An 18,501-nucleotide genomic window follows, 5' to 3' on the forward strand; every position below is an offset into this window, starting at 1 on the left:
CCCAGAGCCTGTGCTCCGCAATGGGAGAGGCCACAACAGTGAGAGGCCCACGTACCGCAAAAAAAAAAAAAAAAAAAAAAGGACTGAAACTAACATTTCCTAAGCAGCTAATTTCTACCATAAAACATACAAATATAGTAGGATACATTTAGTTAGTATTTCACTGAGCAAACAGAACTATTTTTTCCTCTTTTAGCTTAAGGAATTTTAAAAGTAACTCATTTTAAACCAAAAAGTACACCTATTTATTCAATATAATGCAAGCTGCTGAGGTAATCTAACAGGAATAAAGCATGCCATGTAACATATAGCATGTACCACTATCACTAAAGAAAACACTGCCTCTCTTACACGAACATAGTTACTAGTATTTAGATTACACAGTGAACGGCCCTCATCTGCTACACATAAGCTTGCCATTTCCTTGTGTTTGCTCCTGCTGCCCTCTCTGCAAAACTTCACTGTGTTCTAACTGAAAGAGCAGTGAGTTCTTCGGCTGGCCTGTGCAGAGAAGAGCTGTAAAAAAATGTGGCTGGAAAAAGTTAGGTTCTACTTGAAAAAACTCTTAAATATAGGTTGAGATGACAAAAAGGGTGATGAGGCATCACCAAAGGCCCTGATTAGGCATAATATGATCAAAACTGCCAGTGTATATGGAATGGCTGCAGAATCACTGAGATGAGTCAACAGCACATACTATCTAGGCAAGTGTTAACAAGTATCTGGACTAGAATGTCAAGAATAGGATTCAAGAGATAAAAAGAAATCAAGATGCATTGGTTTTATGAGACATTATCATCAGCACCATCCATTCACACTCTATCTACCAGGTGCTAGCACTCTGAAGGTAAGATTCATCCTTTGCATGTGTAAGCATCTGGCACAGTGCCATGTTAACAGGGAAACCTAAAACTATTAATGAGTAAATGGTAGAACCTAGAGTCCTAAATATCACAAAAAGAAAGAATTAAATGGTTTTGAGACTAGGCACTTGAGAAGTAGTACTCATGCCATTAGACGTGAAAATCCTAAGCAAAAAAAAAATTGAATGGGATGGGTGGGTGTTACAGAAAAGAAACAAAAACAAAAACCCTATATCCAAAATGTTGGTAAGACTTCTTGGAACCAGGTATCTAGGTTAAAAAAAAAAAAAAAGCCAAAGGTGGGAATGGTCAATAGTTGAAGTTAGGGAAAGTAAAGGCATATGAGTGCTGAGAAAGAGAAATTTCTTAATACGTTCATTAGTGACTTTACAGAAAAAATATCAGTGGCAGTGCAGATGGAAACTAAATTGGTAGAAACAAAAGGAATGGTGAGAAGATAGAGAAAATAACAGAGGCTACTCTTTAACAGGTAAAGAAGTCATTTTGAAGAAGTGAATGGGACTTCCCTGGAAGTCCAGTGATTAAGACTCTGCACTTCCAACGCAGGGCACAGAGGGCGTGGGATCAATCCCTGGTCGGGGAACTAAGATCCCACATGCCGCACAGCACAGCAAAAAAAAAAAAAAGAAGGAAAAGGGACTAAAGACTTTTGTGGAAATGTGGACAACAGACAGCGTCTGCACAAGAAGAATAAGGATTGTGATTAAGCCCTAAAGAACATTTTATTGGTGAGAGAAGAAACAGAACTGTGACCCACAGATTATTAGTCTCCAGTGACCAGAATATTGCCTTATGCATTAGATTTTAATAACTATCAAATGGAGATTACACAAAAAAATTCAGGAAAATTTCAGCTTTTAAGATGAGAAACAACAGGGAATTCCCTGGCGGTCCAGAGGTTAGAACTCAGCACTTTCACTGCAGGGGCCTGGGTTTGATCCCTGGTCAGGGAACTAAGATCTCGCAAGCCACGCAGTGCAGTCCAAAAACAAAAAAACCAAAGAAAGAAAGAAAGAAAGAAAAAAAAAACTATTAGGAACAACAGGAATAGAGCTGCCCCTATCTTATATAACTGACATATACAAACACTAAAAGAAAGGGCTAAGACTGTCAAAGACAGCATAAAACTGACTCTAAATTCAACCCCAGAGCTAAAGGATCAAATATATCATTAGATTTCAGATCTATGTACACATGGCAAATAGTACGAATGAAAGATTAACAATTAAAAGACATGGTAGAAGTTGATGATACTAAGAAAAATAACTTTATGCAGAAAGGGGTAAAGACAGCAGAGGAGAAACTAATCAGACGGCTTGCTTAGTAAAGACTAAATGCTGCTTATACCCTCAGATATCAGTTACTTAAAGATATCTGAACCAATATACTAATTCTTATAAATCATGGAGATTTCAGAGAATAATTTAAGATTTTTGACTTCTTGGCCACAGAAAAATTACTTTAAATCCAATAATGAAAGGTTATCTATCAAAATTTTACATTTAGCGCATTTAAGCTCAAAGTATTTCTACCTTAACAAAATGTGCATCTATAATTCCTATTAAGTAACAAAATTAGCTTAATGTGAATTAATACATGTCATCATGTGACCCAAAACCCAATTCCTCAAAAAGACTTTAAAACATTTGAAATACTTACAGTACACTCCTGCATCTCTTGCTCCTTGGTTGCTAGTCGCATTACAAGAATGTTTTCCCTGCGTGCAGACTCTTGCTGTTGTTGCTTTAGTTTTTCTTCAGATTCCCTTAAGCCAGTTACATCATTAGCTGATGATTAAAGGAAAAAAAACCCCAACATCATGAAATATAATTTTCAAGATCAAACTGAACTAACCAAAAGAAAGTTCTGATTGCCTTTGAACAGATGATAAAAACCACGGTAACAAGTTTAAATCTTTACTTTCTATTCTACCAATGCTTCTGTAACAATGAAATCTGTTCCTGATCATGAGTGCTCTTTTAGGAGTTAGTGCTGTTATACGGGTCCACAGCCACTTAATGCTAGACGGGATTACGTTGTTATGGTCTAATCTGTTGCCAACAAACACCAGGAAACTTCGTTATTTGCATTTGTTTATACTATGAAGTATTCAGAAAGTCCTGATTAGTACCGTTTTTAACCTATTCAATATAAACATGCCCATAACTGCAGAGACAATTATTACTTTAAGTTTTCATAATGTTCACAACTTCTATGGATTATACTATAATCATAAAATAATTGAGATTTTAGGATATTAAGCTTTCTGAACTTGGAAAAGTGTACTGGTTTTTATACTCACAAATATTATGTTACTCTATCTCAGTGAAAAGTGACAAAGACTAAATTGGTCTGAAAACTAAATTGTATTATTTTTAGCAGATGTTGAAAAATCCATAAATACGTAGCTGTATCCTACTGTTACAATTTAAGCTATCATAAATTTAATACTGGTTGCTTCTCTCTTCTAGAGTAATAACTCATGCTTCACTTGAAATTTCTCTGTGGAAGGGACACATCAAGGAAAGTTTCAAGTAGTTGTGAATTTCCCTATCTGTGCTCTCTCGGAACCTTCAGTTAAAAGAGAAGTGCTATTCTAAGATTATTGCATGTTGGTCTTCTCCAATGACTGCGAACTCTTCAAGAAGAGACAGCATGTCTCATTCACCTATTTCTTAGCACCCAGCATAGTGCCTGGACAGAGTTCCTCAATAAAATGCTTGAATAAAAATTACTTAGTAAAACCAGTTATCCTGTGCTTATAACAACAATCTAAAAGGCAATAGTCACATAGTCTTTAGAAAGCTAAAACTCAAACTTACAGTTAAGATCTGTGTACTTGCCCTCCAAAGCTTGTACATATGCTTCATATTGTTTCCACCTAGTACAAAAATAAATCCATATTAGTTATGTTTAAATTGCTTTTATTAAATATACTAGAAAACCACATCCATAAGCTTTAAATAATACTGAGAATTCCACTGCATGAATTTTAATGTCTCTTCCATTTTGAGATAACCAGAAATCTAGTTTAACCCATAATAAATGAGTCACTTCAAAATTATTCCTTCTCAACTTACAGGAGTTAGGTAAATGGAAATACAGAGAAAAGTGTTCCCTGCTGAAAATACACCAAGCAGTGTTCCCGTGGGTCAGATCACACACCATACAGGACTTTGTATCACTGATGTTCAGCATGTTGCCTGGATTATGGAAGCTGACTGAAAAACTTAACCGTACTTTTCAGATATGCTCTCCACCTCAAACAAAAGGCATTTAAAAAACATGCCTAGGGACTTCCCTGGTGGTGCAGTGGTTAAGAATCCGAATGCAGGGGACATCGGTTCGAGCCCTGCTCCGGGAAGATCCCACATGCTGCGGAGCAACTAAGCCCGTGTGCCACAACTACTGAGCCCACGCTCCAGAGCCCGCATGCCGCAATTACCGAAGCCTGCGTGCCTAGAGCCTGTGCTCTGCAACAAGAGAAGCCACTGCAATGAGAAGCCTGCCCACCGCAAAAAAGAGCAGCCGCTGCTCGCCACAACTAGAAGAAAGCCCGTGCGCAGCAACGAAGACCCAACGCAGCCAAAAATCAATAAAGTTAAATAAAATTTAAGAAACATTAAAAAAAAATTTTTAAGTGCCTGATTATAAGGGACTGAAGGTCATCTCGGCTCTTACGTGAAAATACCACGTGATTCTCTCAAAGTAACAACAACAACAAGAAAGTGTGGGGGGGGGAGAGAACATACTATTTTTCAAAAGCATATCTAATTAGCAGAAACAACTTCCATACATGCCATATGCCATCAGGACCTTTCTTCATTATATTCCTCTACCCTCAAAATATAGGCCATATTAGCTGCTCTTGGCAATTACTGCAGTTAACAAACTTTCCCCAGTCTTACATTTAAGCAACTGCTCCTGGAAAGTAAGCTGTCTGCCACCTTGCTTACTTAAGAGCTGTTTTCAAGGTGCTCTTCAGTTACAGCTAATTAAAATTTACTTTGATTTTAGAAAATATTTTCATAATCTTAAAACCTCTGACAAGTTTGCTGTGAGATTTATTAACATTACAACACAATGAACAAAAATATTCCATAATATCAAGCTAATCCATTCTACATAAAGACTAGGCCAAGGGCATGCTCATTTTTACGGCCTCTACAACCTAGGACACAAAGAGGAGTTCATTCAACATTTTGGGATGAATAAAGATGTTTTGTGGAGGTTACATAAGAACTATTTATTTTAGAGGAAACGAGAAATATAAAAGCTCAGGGACTTCCCTGGTGGCGCAGTGGTTAAGAATCCGCCTGCCGATACAGGGGACACGGGTTCGAGCGCTGGTCCAGGAAGATCCCACATGCAGCAGAGCAACTAAGCCTGTGTGCCACAACTACTGAGCCTGCGCTCTAGAGCCCGTGAGCCACAACTACTGAAGCCCGAGTGCCTAAAGCCCATGCTCCACAACAAGAGAAGCCACTGCAATGAGAAGCCCGCGCACCACAATGAAGAGCAGCCCCTGCTCGCCGCAACTAGAGAAAGCCCACTTGCAGCAACGAAGACCCAATGCAGCCTTAATTAAAAACAAACAAAAAATATATATATAAAAGCTCAAACCACAAACATCCTCATCAAGTAGAAAAAAGAGACTAAGTAGCAGTTAATTTAAAATCACAAAGAGAATTAATGAGGAAAAAACCTACTTAAAAGTCATAAATGAGAAGTCCCTAAATAAATTAAACTACCTCAAGAATATAAATTGCACATGATTTTTAAAACCTTAAAGGTAATCTAACATAAAAAATTGTTCCTGATTTTTAAATTAAGATTATAGTACCGATTTCTCCCCCAACAGTTAAATCAAGAGACGGCACATACTAACCAGAGGAATTATCTAAGAAAGGATAAAAGGCAAGGAGTGTACCATATCAGAGGTACAAAGAGAACATCAACAGTATATCACAAGCGTCTGCATCAGCAGGAAAGGGCAAAAGTATTTTAAAATACTAAGTATTTAAATTTTATGTGCAGGAAAATGAAGGTATGCAATAGAAAAACTTCTATGCATGAGATTACGGTAAAGGAAAACAAAGAGCATGTCTGCAATAGCGTGTAGCTAGTTAAGTAAACAAGGGTGGGAAGTTACCGGGCTCTGGGAGGCGATGCAGCATGTCGTCTGTGTTTCCCTATCTTATAAAAGCACCTTTTCTCTCCCCAACTTCCACTCTGTTAAATTTACTCAGTTCCTCAAGTAAAAATTCCTTGAAATTTCTAGAGGAAAAAGTTCAATGAACTTGCAGGTTGCTCTGCAATATTCATTTTATTTTTATCTAAAAGTTACCTCGTAAAAAACTTACCATAGTGATAAAATGCAAAAAGAATATATTTAAGTTATAAAATACAAAACATGCGTGATCCCATTTTCTGATTTCTTACATTTGAAAAACGAATAATATAATGCTGTACTTGACAATCTGCTTTAGTAAGACATTTTAAGATAACCACAGAAATTCAGAGCTGGAAGTCATCTTTAAAAGTAATTTAATCCAACTGCTTTAACTTGCAGATAATAAAATGAAAGATATATAAAGTTAAACGAGTTGACCAAGGTCACAGTTATGAGAAAGAGTAACTCTGCTTCACCAGTAAATAATATATTTCTTCCACAACGAGAAGAATATCCTTAAGGAGTACAACTTTTCCATGTTACGCAGAAAAGTAAAAAAATTAACTACATCAAAACAAGTCTATTCATTTGGTAAACTGAAAGCTTCCTGAGAACAGGGTCTTTCCCCATAGCAAGTTATACACATGAAGTACAAATGCTTTTCAAGTTAAAGTTCTGAATATTTGCCCTCTACAAGAAAAAAAGTCAAGTTACCTATCAGTCTAGAAGTTACCCAAGCTAGTGCTTTAGTTCTTTGAAGTGTTATGCTTTCCCCAATGTTTATACAATGAAGAAATAGGCCGTAGGAAAGAGGTTCAAAAAATATATTAAATGATTTGAGGATGTATTAACATTAAAAACAAAACAATACCTCACATAAACACTATAGTACAGAATCACAACATAATGTTCTATAGAAAGATTTTTATTTGGTAAAAGAACATTTTACCTGAGAATTAATTCATCTCGTGCCATAACTTTGAAGTCTGTTTCACTCAGTCGAACCTATAAAGAGAATTATGATACAAACTAAGTGCTCTTTCTTAAGGTTTTAAATATTAAATACCACTGGCACTTATATTCTTATTTTTATGAAGACAGGATCATACTTTTAATCCCTCAACTGCTGGTTTCTGTTATTAGGAATCCCCTTTTTACCAAAGACACACAAAGCTCCTCCCAAAAGGAAGCCTGTACTGAAATGTCTGAAACTTAAATGGCTCAGTACATACTACGACGTTTTTTAAAAAAAAGTCTTGGGCTTCCCTGGTGGCGCAGTGGTTGAGAATCTGCCTGCTAATGCAGGGTACACAGGTTCGAGCCCCGGTCTGGGAAGATCCCACATGCCGCGGAGCAACTAGGCCCGTGAGCCACAACTACTGAGCCTGTGCATCTGGAGCCTGTGCTACACAACGAGAGGCCACGATAGTGAGAGGCCCGCGCACCGCGATGAAGAGTGGCCCCCACTTGCCAGAACTAGAGAATGCCCTCGCACAGAAACGAAGACCCAACACAGCAAAAATAAATTAATTAATAAACTCCTACCAACATCTAAAAAAAAAAAAAGTCTTATTTTTTGGAACGAAGTTTTTAAAAGGTGGACTATTTGTTATCTTTAAAACAGGTATCATTATTAGGAAAATGCAAATTAAAACCCAATAAGCTATCATTACACCCTATTAGAATGGCTAAATAAAAAAATAGTGGTAACACCAAATACTGAGTGAAGATGCAGAGAAACTGAGCCTTCATACATTGCTAGTGAGAAAGTAAAATGGTACAGCTGCTCTGGAAAATAGTGTGGCGAATCCTTTTAAAACTAAAAATGGATGTTCCATGCAACTCAACAGTTGCACTCTTAAGCACATATTCCAAAGAAATGAAAATTTATTTTCACACAGAAACTTGTACACAAATGCTCACAGCAGCTTTATTTGTAATAGCCAAAAATTGGAAACTACCCAGATGTCTTTCAACAGGTGAATAGTAAACTATGATACCATGAAATACAGCAATACAAGAAACAGACAACTGACATATGCAACAACTTGGATAAAGCTGAAGGATATTATGCAGTGTGAAAAAACTCAAAGGATATGTAATACAGCATAATTTCACATATACGACATTTGTGAAATAGCATAATTTTAGAAATGAAGAACTGATTAGTTGTTGCCAGGGGTTAAGTTAAGAATGGAGTGGGAGAGGATGGATGTGGCTATAAAAAATGGCGTAAGAGAGACTTGTGGTAATGGTTCAGGTAACTATTTTGGTTGTGGTGCTGTTTACATTAAGTTACAAGTGATAACACTGCATAGAGCCACACACAGAATGCACGCACAACCAGGGAAGTCTGAATATGCTCTGTGGATTGTACCAATGTCAAGTTCCTGGTTTTGATATTCTTATGCAAGATGTCTGACAGTTATGCAAGATGTTAACGCTGAAGGAGGCTGGGTAAAGAGTGCACAGAACCTCCCTGTACATTTCTTTTTTTATAAAGTTTTTTTTTTTTTTTTTTTTTGCGGTACGCAGGCCTCTCACTGCTGTGACCTCTTCCTGTTGCGGAGCACAGGCTCCGGACGCGCAAGCCCAGCGGCCATGGCTCACAGGCCCAGCCACTCCATGGCATGCGGGATCCTCCCGGACCGGGGCACGAACCCGTGTCCCCTGCATTGGCAGGCAGACTCTCAATCACTGCGCCACCAGGGAAGCCCTAAAGTTTTTTGTTTTTTTTTAAATTTATTTATTTTTGGCTGCGTTGGCTCTTTGTTGCTGCACATGGGCTTTCTCTAGTTGCAGTGAGCAGGGGCTACTTTTCATTTCGGTGTGCTGGCTTCTCATTGCGGTGGCTTCTCTTGTTGCAGAGCACAGGCTCTAGGCATGCAGGCTTCAGTAGTGGCACGAGGGCTCAGTAGTTGTGGCGCACGGGCTTAGTTGCTCTGCAGCACGTGGGATCTTCCTGGACCAGGGCTTGAACCCATGTCCTCTGCACTGACAGACGGATTCGTAACCACTGGGCCACCAGGGAAGCCCTTTCTTTTTTTTTTTTCCTGCACTGGCTTTCATTGCAGCGTGGTCTTTCTCTAGTTGCGGCGAGTGGGGGCTACTCTTCCTTGTGGTGCATGGGCTTCTCATTGCGGTGGTTTCTCTTGTTGCAGAGCATGGGCTCTAGGTGCACAGGCTTCAGTAGCTGTGGCACATGGGCTCAGTAGTTGTGGCTCGTGAACTCTAGAGTGCAGGCTCAGTAGTTGTGGCACACGGGCTTAGTTGCTCCACGGCATGTGGGATCTTCCCAGACCAGGGCTCGAACCTGTGTCCCCTGCATTGGCAGGCGGATTCTTAACCACTGCGCCACCAGGGAAGCCCCCTCCCTGTACATTTCTTTACAACTTCCTATGAATCAGTAATTTTTTCAAAATAAAAAGTTCTTTAAAGTGGGCATAATATTCTAATGAGATGAAATTGTTTTGCAAATTGAGAAATATTAAATGTTTTCTCTATACCAAAGAAGATTGTAAAGCTGAGGCACCTCTCCTACTTTAATATAAAATTAAGTCTTATTAATTTCCCTTATAAGATATTAAAACATTTTTCTTTATAAAAATGTTTCAAATTGTAGCATTTACCAGTAACATGTTACTATCAGAAAACAGAAAAGGGAAAATCATTATACCAGAATATATTAAAAGCCTAACAGAAAGCACCCAGTAATTCTCAAGACTGTTAAAGCACTTGACCCCAAAACTTAGGACAGAAATTTCCGTAACATTTACTATTTAAATTGTCCACTTAAATATTCACTGGTTAATAAGCACATACCCCTACTTTCCCAACTGAATTATAAATACCCCTTAGAAACTGTTATTCTTTTGTAACCTCTTTTGTGTGTGTGTCATAGTGACTAAACTGAAGAAAAAATGGGGAAAATGAGACCAGAAAATAAAACTTCAGAGGAAATGGTAGAATCTAAGAACCAACTAGCTGTAAACTGTTTTGAAAAATATGGAAGTGGTTCTGCATTACAACCAAAGGGATTTAAGTTAGGAAAAAAAAGAAAATAAGTAACTTATAGGATCTTGTAAAATAATCTCTTATTTTGACATTATTTGTAGTTATATAGCTGGGAATATTCATATGATAAAGGCTACAAGTTGACCATGGGGATGTCGTTATTACAAAAGTTTTCCAAAGGCTGAAAATATTCTAAAATATATTACATATTAGATACAACGTCCCACACATTATACACCCATGATGCTATTAATATAAGGCAAGGGAGTAAACAAAAGCAAACAATATGGATAGTGCCTTCAACTCTATTAGTCAAAAGAAGTGCTTAGAAACTGCTGAAAAAACAAACCTTTTTAGGAAGAGGTTCCTCGTTGGTCATCTTGAATCCTAGAAAAAAGGAATAAAGAGAGGAAAGTCAATTGATTTTCTTCCAGTTAAGGTAGGAAGAAAAAAAGACTGGCTTTTTCAAACGAATTTATTACTGAACTCAGTTATGACCAAATCATTCGGTTATTTTTTTAAATTAAAATAAACCTTTTAGGAACGAAACTGAGTTATTTGCAGTGAAGTGGATGGACCTAGAATCTGTCATACAGAGTGAAGTAAGTCAGAAAGAAAAACAAATACCGTATGCTAACGCATATATATGGAATTTAAAAAAGCGGTGCTGATGAACCTAGTGGCAGGGTAGGAATAAAGACGCAGACGTAGAGAACGGACTTGAGGGCACTGGGTGGGGTGGGGGGGAAGCTGGGATGAAGTGAGAAAGTAGCACTGATATATATACACTAGCAAATGTAAAATGGATGGCTAGTGGGAAGCTGCTGCATAGCACAGGGAGATCAGCTCAGTGCTTTGTGACCACCTAGAGGGATGCTCAAGAGGGAGGGTGGGAGGGATGCTCAAGAGGGAGGGTAGAAGGGATGCTCAAAAGGGAAGGGATATGGGGATAAAATGTATACATATAGCTGATTCACTCTGTTGCACGGCAGAAACTAACAACATTGTAAAGCATTTATACTCCGATAAAGTTGTGAAAAAAATTATATACCTCTTAGACTAGTTTTAGATTTACAGAAAGGCTGCAAAGATATTACAGGGTTCCCATATACTCTGCACCCAGTTTCTCCTTTGTTAACATCTTACATTACTATTGTTATTAGGTTTTTTTTTAAACTCTCTTATAAAAAAGTTGATCATTCTTTGTAATGTTGCCACAAAGGATTGAAAGAAATATAATCAACCACTGGACCACCACGGACGTCCCAAAGAAATACAATTTTTCAATGCATTCTTACAATTGCCCTGTGAAAGACAAATCTGGCAGCAGAAGTAATAGGTTTGTGCTGAAGTCTGATACTGGCCTCAGGCAGTATCTCAGGCATCTTGTTGAAAGGACAGAGGAAGGGTAAGACCAGTAGCTAAGCCTTTCCTTTTACAGAATTAACATTGTTATAGTAAGGTCAAATCTATCATCCTCATGATAATTCATCACTATACAATGCAGGTATGAAGGTATTTACACCTTAATAAAAATATCCCTACATTATTTAACTTCATGTCACAGAATAATTTGTATCTCAAAATTAGCTTCTTTTATAAATTTACATAAAATTCACTTAATCCTGTTGAAAAAGATTAATGACAGAAATACTCTCATTAACTTTATTATGCTTACTGAAAAGACTTGTGCTATTTCCTAATATTCAAATTTAACAAAGAGAAGCTAATTTAAAGTTATTCCTAGGTATCCTTTCTAGCAGCAAAGTCATAAATGTTCCCTTACATCTTAAACTTTCTTTTTAGTTTATTTTACCTGCCCATACTTACTACAAATTCCAAACAATTAAATAAGTAGCCAGTAAATAAGTCACAGAGATATAATGTACAACACAGTGACTATAGGTAATAATACTGTATTACGTAGATTTGAAAGCTGCTGAAAGAGTCAAAATCTTCATCACAAGAAAAAAAGTTTTGTAACTACGTATGGTGACAGATGGTAACTAGATTTATGTGGTGATCCTTTTGCAATGTATACAAACATCAAATCCCTATGTTGTACACCTGAAAATAACATGTCAATTATACGCAATAAAAATAACTTAATCAAAGAATTTACAGTGTAAAACTGAGTTTTAAAAGCTACTTGACTTCTTGATGAATATCTGAGATTCCTCAAAAGGAGATGATTTTCAATACCATTTTTTATATTACATACAATCCCAATTCAAATATTCTAATCATACTGTCACTAAACCCTGATTTTCAGATTAGGTACACTGAGTTGAAAAAATCAGTACATTTTAAGGAAAAAAATTATATATTGATCATATCATAAATTAACTGCCTTAATTCTTCCCTCTTTGATAATCTTATCATTGGATGTAAAACAAAAACCTGAGCATATATCATTAGTTTCTGAGCTGATGGAGTTGATCAAGTCTCTATGACCAACCAACACCTATGAAGACATGACCATATTTCTATGATTTAAAAATCGGTATTTTTTCTCTGAATTGGCCCCTGCCTACTTTAGCCCCCTTATCACCCAGTTTATAATCTCTGTTGCAAGTTATAGACAGCTGCTTAGTGACTGATTATCCTAACGTGACTCTAGAGTGAATCCAAGAACTTGGAAACAAACGCTCACCATGTTCACCTCCAGAGGCCTGACTACTTATATTTTAAAATGGTTTTAATGGGCATTCACTCCACTAGACTGCAACCTCTTGGAATCCACAACTCAAGTTTAACATTTTCTTTGAACTTCCCATTTGTCCAATGCTAAATAGTAGGTAAATATCAATAACGTACTAATAACGTATTAAAATGGTACAAGAAAATTTGAGCCATTTGAACTTTTAACATACTTAAATAGTATATAAATGTGTACCTATATGTCAGTCTTCTGGTTAAATCCTTCTAAAGGCTTCCCATCTCAAAACTGTGCATGTGGTACATATACACAATTGAATATTTCTCAGCCATAAAAAAGAATGTAATAATGCCATATGCAGCATGCGGGCTTCTTAGTTGTGGCATGTGGGATCTAGTTCCCCCGACCAGGGATCGAACCCTGGTCCCCTGCATAGGGAGCCCGGAGTCCTACCCACTGTACCATCAGGGGAGTCTCCTGTTTTTGTCTTTAAGCCCCACTGCAGAATTCTTGGTGACCTCCAATTCTCAGAATTCTAAACAGCAAGTTATTTACATTTTTAACACTGGCTTATGTTCTCTCTCCTTTTAAAAAGCTTGACGCTGGGTAGATTCTAATAACACACTACTTAAAGAATACCTACATTTTCTTTATAAAAATAGATGTTTAAATTTGTAATGTAAGTCAGGGATAAATCCAGGTTTTGTATATGTTTGCGTTTCACATGTTGACTCTCAATCACAAGTCACTCCACATGTTATGGAATATGTGACTTGGGAAATCAAAGCATAAGCATTTAGTAAGAAATTCCTCCCTTATCTTTAGCAGATGAAAAGTCAATCTTTGCTTGAGATTTCATGATATGCCACAACAGTTAAATGGACAGTGTGACAAAAGGCAAATTAGAAACAGGCTTAAAATTTGAAAGCATCAACATTCAACTATTTAATCAAAATAGAACCTGGTTCTCAATTCTGACTCTCCCAACTGCACATGTGCTGTGAAATTTATTACTCCCCAGGGCAATTTTTTTTTTTAGCACAACTGACAAGCACAATACCATCTAAAGTTAATTCTACATTCATAAAGACAATGGATATTCCAGGTTCTTAGAACAAGCTATTTTCATATCAGAAAAACAGAATGACTGAAGTATCATTTGGAGTTGAACCCTGAGTCTTGAAGGGAAAAAATGAATATATACCCAGTGCTATGAATCACTTATTTAATAACCACAACTTCTACAGTCGAAGTTAGTTTCCATTTTCCAGATGATGAAAAGGGTTATGAATCATTAGGTGATTAGCTCAGATTAAAACAGCTACTTATTAAAAAATGGGGGGGGGGTAGAGAATGCTAGAGAATTAGCATTAGCTAGAGAATGCTAGAATTCTAGAATGCTAGAATTCTCTAGCATTAGCTAGAGAATGCAGAAAAGCAAAATAGAAAAAAAGCAAAAATTGACCAATTTGGCTACCTTTTAGCAAGTTTAAGAGGACTGGCTAAAACATGGTTTTATGTTTTATGTAAAGTTTTGTTATCCATGTGGATAATTCAGAGGTAATATAGCTCTTAAGTTTAGACCGTCAGAACCACCATCTACTCCTGATGCCTTTACACTGAGAAACACCTTATGATGGAGAGTTCGCTTTTGGTAGGCTAGGAGCCTAGCATCCCAGATCTCAGTACTTCTCTGGCTCTTAGCATTATGATCCCAAGTTATGCAACTCAGTTCTCCCTTACAGAGGAACAAGTACCAGCCAACACTTCAGTAAGAAATCACCTACCTTGCTGAAACTCATCACAACTAAACGTAAGAAACTAATAATCTGACACTGTATTAGCCTAGGCACTGTAGTAGAAGTGTACTTGTTAGGAACTGGAAGACCAATTTTTCTTGACTATGTATCAGTCATGTGATCTTGAGCAAGTCACTTTCTCTAGATTGCAGTCTCCAAATCAGCAAAAAGAGGATACCAGTTTTGCCTGCCCCACAAAGTGCTACAAATGTCAGTGTTTTAAGTGCCATAAAAATACTATACAAACAAAAGATATTTCAAATAAAATACTAACATTAACATAAAAGAGAATTTTAATGTGTATTTAGGAAAGATTAAAGTAAATTCCACCAACTACATTTTCAAGAGTTGAGAATGTTTATTTATAGCACTGAATCTAGCCTGATACACCGCCTTAATATCTAATGGGATATACTGTTATAGGAATATTGAAAAGTTTTGCTCTAGTAAGCTTAGTAATAGAAAATACTTAGATGCAGAAAAATGGAAGGTAAGAAAAACAAGAATAAAACCAAGTACTATCTACATCTTGCTTTGCAAAAGCAAAGCAACAGAAAATTTTTAAGAGCAAGAAAAATATTTTTTTTCAAGAGCAAGATAATGTACAATTGAATGAAAATGATCAAGACCTCTAAACAAAGAACATTTTCAAGGGAATTCTATATTACACCTATACATACATACAAGAGTGTAACGGACTCTGAAAGCTGTAACGTACTGTACAAATACAATTATTACAACTCTCATCTCCATGCCACAAGGCTGCTACGGATTTTCTGTATTATACCAACCCATTTCTGACAAATACTCAAAATTCAATCAGGAAAGCTATATATTATGAAGTTCTATAAATTACATGAGCTAAGTAAAAAATAGCAGTGCCTGGGATACACTTTTATCAGTACTTTTGTCCTTTGGGAGTTAGAAATTTAGGTAGTTTGCCTAAGTTCCGCCACTGAGAAGTGAAAATACTGATCTCTCAGCTATAGCTATCTGCTTAAGATAACGTAAAATCTGAACGCACTCTAGGAATACAGCCACCAAAACCCTTGAAATTGAACCTCCTCTTTATCACAAGCCCCAATTTCTTTCCCAATTTCTAATGCACCGCAATTTCTTTCCCCAACTTGCCTAATCAGATGCTACTAAATGTCATGTGTACATATATAACATTTAGGCATCTTGAAAAGATTTTCACGGTAGCTTTATACGGGGTTTTAGATGTCTACAACATGTTTATCTGTCACAGAAGTCTTAATGGTCAAAGTTTTTAAATAAAAAACCCGGTCGATAATCACTTTGTTGTACACCTGAAACTAACAACATTGTAAATCGACTATACTTCAAAAACAAAACAAAACAAAAACCCGGTAGGACTTGTGGTGACAGACGCGTGACTTCCACGTATCCTCCTCAGCAATGGAATTAACTAAATTCTGAGAAGGAAAACTACATGGACAACTCAGGACTGTAACATGATCATGAAAGTATTTCTTTATCTTTTTAAATCTCGGACAAAAGAATCGTTTCTTGCTTTATAAACACGGTTATTAAGGATTTTAACACAGTCCTCTAGGATCAAATATCCAACTGACTTCATCAAAACAAACTTGGACTTTTCCTATGTGCTCCCATGAAATATGGTTTAAAAAATTAATAACAGCCTTACAGGGATCCGAGGTGAGACTCTAAAATTTCACGAAAACCTCTAATTCAATAAATAATTTTTCTCTTTTTAATTCAGAACGCATGCCATCATTTAAAAATGGAAGTCCACAAGACAACGCAGCTGCAATATTAAGCTACTGCGCGACGTGCGATTTGGTCAACGAACGCTGCTTTCCTTCCCCTGCTGAACTCATTCGTGCCGCCAGTCCTCGCGCTCCGGCCGAGGTGGGAGCCGGCGACACCGGGGCGGGGACTGGACGCGCACCGAGAAGGCGGCCTCCGATTGTCGCCCGCCCCGCGGGAGCGCCCACCTAGCCCCCGGGACCCTGAGGACGGAGGTAAAATGGCCTCGGGGTGGCGGAAGTGTCCCTGCAGGCGGAAAGGCGGCGCGGCTAACGGGAGGCCGGCGGGCCCGGGAACCCCGAGTCGCCCCCTGTGCTCCGTCCGCCCCTTCCCGGACCGGGCGGCCGCGCCTCAGCCCTGGGGACCCCGAGATCCTCGCCGCCGCTCCGGCGAGCGGCCCGCACCTACCTCTCCTGACGGAGGCCGCGCCGGCGCCGCCCAGTCACATAGGCTGACCCCGCGCTACCCGCTCGCTGTCCAGGCCGCCCGACCCCGCTGCCGCCGGCCCCCGCGCTCCTCCTCCCGCCACAGCCCCGGCTCTCCCCTTTATTTGCAGGTCTCGCTGCCACAAAATGGCGCTGAGGGAGGAAGCGAGGTCCCGTCGCCCCACCCCCTTCCCGCTCCTCCCGCCGCCCCGCCCCGCGACGCCGCCGGCGCCCGCCCGCTTCTCCGCCCCGCCCGCTTCTCCGCCCCGCCATGTTAGCGCCCGGCCCACTCACCGACCAGTTGTCTCACGGACGCAGCCACAGCTTCCCGCCCGCCGGTCCCAGCCGCGGGGAGGAAAGGCGAAAGGAAGGCGCCCGCTGAGGGCCTCGAGTCGCTACAGGAGGAGCTGCGCCTGGTGGCACGCCCCGCGGCCGCTGAAGCGCTGCGACCTCGGCGGGGGCGGGGAGGGAAGCGGGCCTCAGGGAGTGGTGAGCCGCGAGGTCGCAGGTCAGCCGCGGGGCATCACGGGAAGGGCGGCGGGGGTCGCGATTGGCGGCGCCGGGTGGACGCGCTCCCCGGGCGGACAAGCTCGCCGGGCCACCTGCGGCTGCGGCGCTGCCTCTGGCGGAGGAATCTGGGCGAAGGCGGCGTGTGATTGGCTGTCCTTTGGTACAGCACCCATCTGTGATGCTTCCGCGCGCTGTCGGCAAGGTGCAACCTTAGGAGCGACGCCGTGGGCGGGGAGTGCGAGCAATTGAGGCTTCGTGAGCCCTTGCTGTTTGAAGTTCTGAGAATTTGGAAACCGATGCTCTTTCTTCCGTCAGGAAGTGCTTCTTCCTGGACGCTTGGTTCGTCCCCGCCTTGAAATCTCGAGGTGAAACCGGGGAGCTATTGTCTAGTACGTGGAGGTTTTACCTATGTCAGCAGCTCTAGGGGCACCTTGCTAACGCAGAAGCGAGGGGAAGGCGAACCTTGTGAGGTTTTAATGGAACCGATAATATAAGGTTTTTAATTCGAATATACGCCCTTACGCAAGGCTGTGTGTCATCCGGACCGTCGCGTAAGACCGATGGTGTTACCTGGTAGACGTGAAACAAGTCTCATACTTTCTACAGGGGTCAGGTAATCTTTTGATTGGGCTGCCCTTATCCAATTTTACCAAAACCGTTTATCCCCAAAGGAGGTGTTCTGGAATGAGGTGATTTATGGGGATGAGATTAAGCTATACTCCAGATGGTCAAAGACCAAAATCCGAAGAGAAAAATGGGCAAGGACGTGAACAGACATTTCACACAAAAGACCAGCAATGGTCCGAAACGTAGAAGTCTGTTCGTCCTCACTTATAATGGAAATGCACATTGAAATTACACGGCAGTGGAGAAACAGTGCTCGTAAATTTCCTGGTGGGAATGGGAAAATGATTCAGGCCCTGTGGAGTACCAAAATTATATATGCACTTATTCTTACGTCTTGCAATTTCACTTCTAACCCTAACCTTATTCTGAAAATACACCTTCACTTATAGAAGCAACATGTAGGCAGGGTTACTTGTTGTAGTGTCATAGCAAAAGTTATGAAATAACTCAAATGTCCATTAATAGGGAACTGGTTAGACACCGTACATCCATAACATGAGATACAATGCAACCCCCCCCCAAAAAAAAGAATGAGGATGCTGTTTATATGTTGCTTTGAAATGCGTCCCAGGCTATGTGGAAAATTGGAAGCATATCCTAGAAACAATAAAAATGGTTA

At 39.5% G+C, this 18,501-nt stretch overlaps 1 protein-coding gene across 3 annotated transcripts in view; it reads right to left on the reverse strand.

Annotated features, from left to right (window-relative positions):
- Nucleotides 1-17,146, reverse strand: part of WTAP (WT1 associated protein) — a 26,411-nt gene extending 9,265 nt beyond the window's left edge. For 2 of the 3 annotated variants that reach the window (XM_027082020.1, XM_027082038.1), the window contains exons 1-5: nt 16,729-16,905; nt 10,421-10,458; nt 7,007-7,062; nt 3,707-3,765; nt 2,544-2,671 (exon numbers count right to left, since the gene is read on the reverse strand). In XM_027082020.1, coding sequence (XP_026937821.1) covers nt 2,544-2,671; nt 3,707-3,765; nt 7,007-7,062; nt 10,421-10,450 — 273 coding nt within the window. In that variant the 5' untranslated portion in view covers nt 10,451-10,458; nt 16,729-16,905. Of the gene's footprint in view, nt 1-2,543; nt 2,672-3,706; nt 3,766-7,006; nt 7,063-10,420; nt 10,459-16,728; nt 16,906-17,039 lie in introns of those variants that run through there. The other variant, XM_027082031.1, reaches the window with a different exon arrangement.
- Between the last annotated feature and the right edge of the window lie 1,355 nt (nt 17,147-18,501).

This window comes from Aethalodelphis obliquidens, unplaced genomic scaffold (assembly GCF_003676395.1).
Source record: "Aethalodelphis obliquidens isolate GAN/ISIS:26980383/991018 unplaced genomic scaffold, ASM367639v1 scaffold3, whole genome shotgun sequence".
Lineage (NCBI taxonomy): Eukaryota > Metazoa > Chordata > Mammalia > Artiodactyla > Delphinidae > Aethalodelphis > Aethalodelphis obliquidens.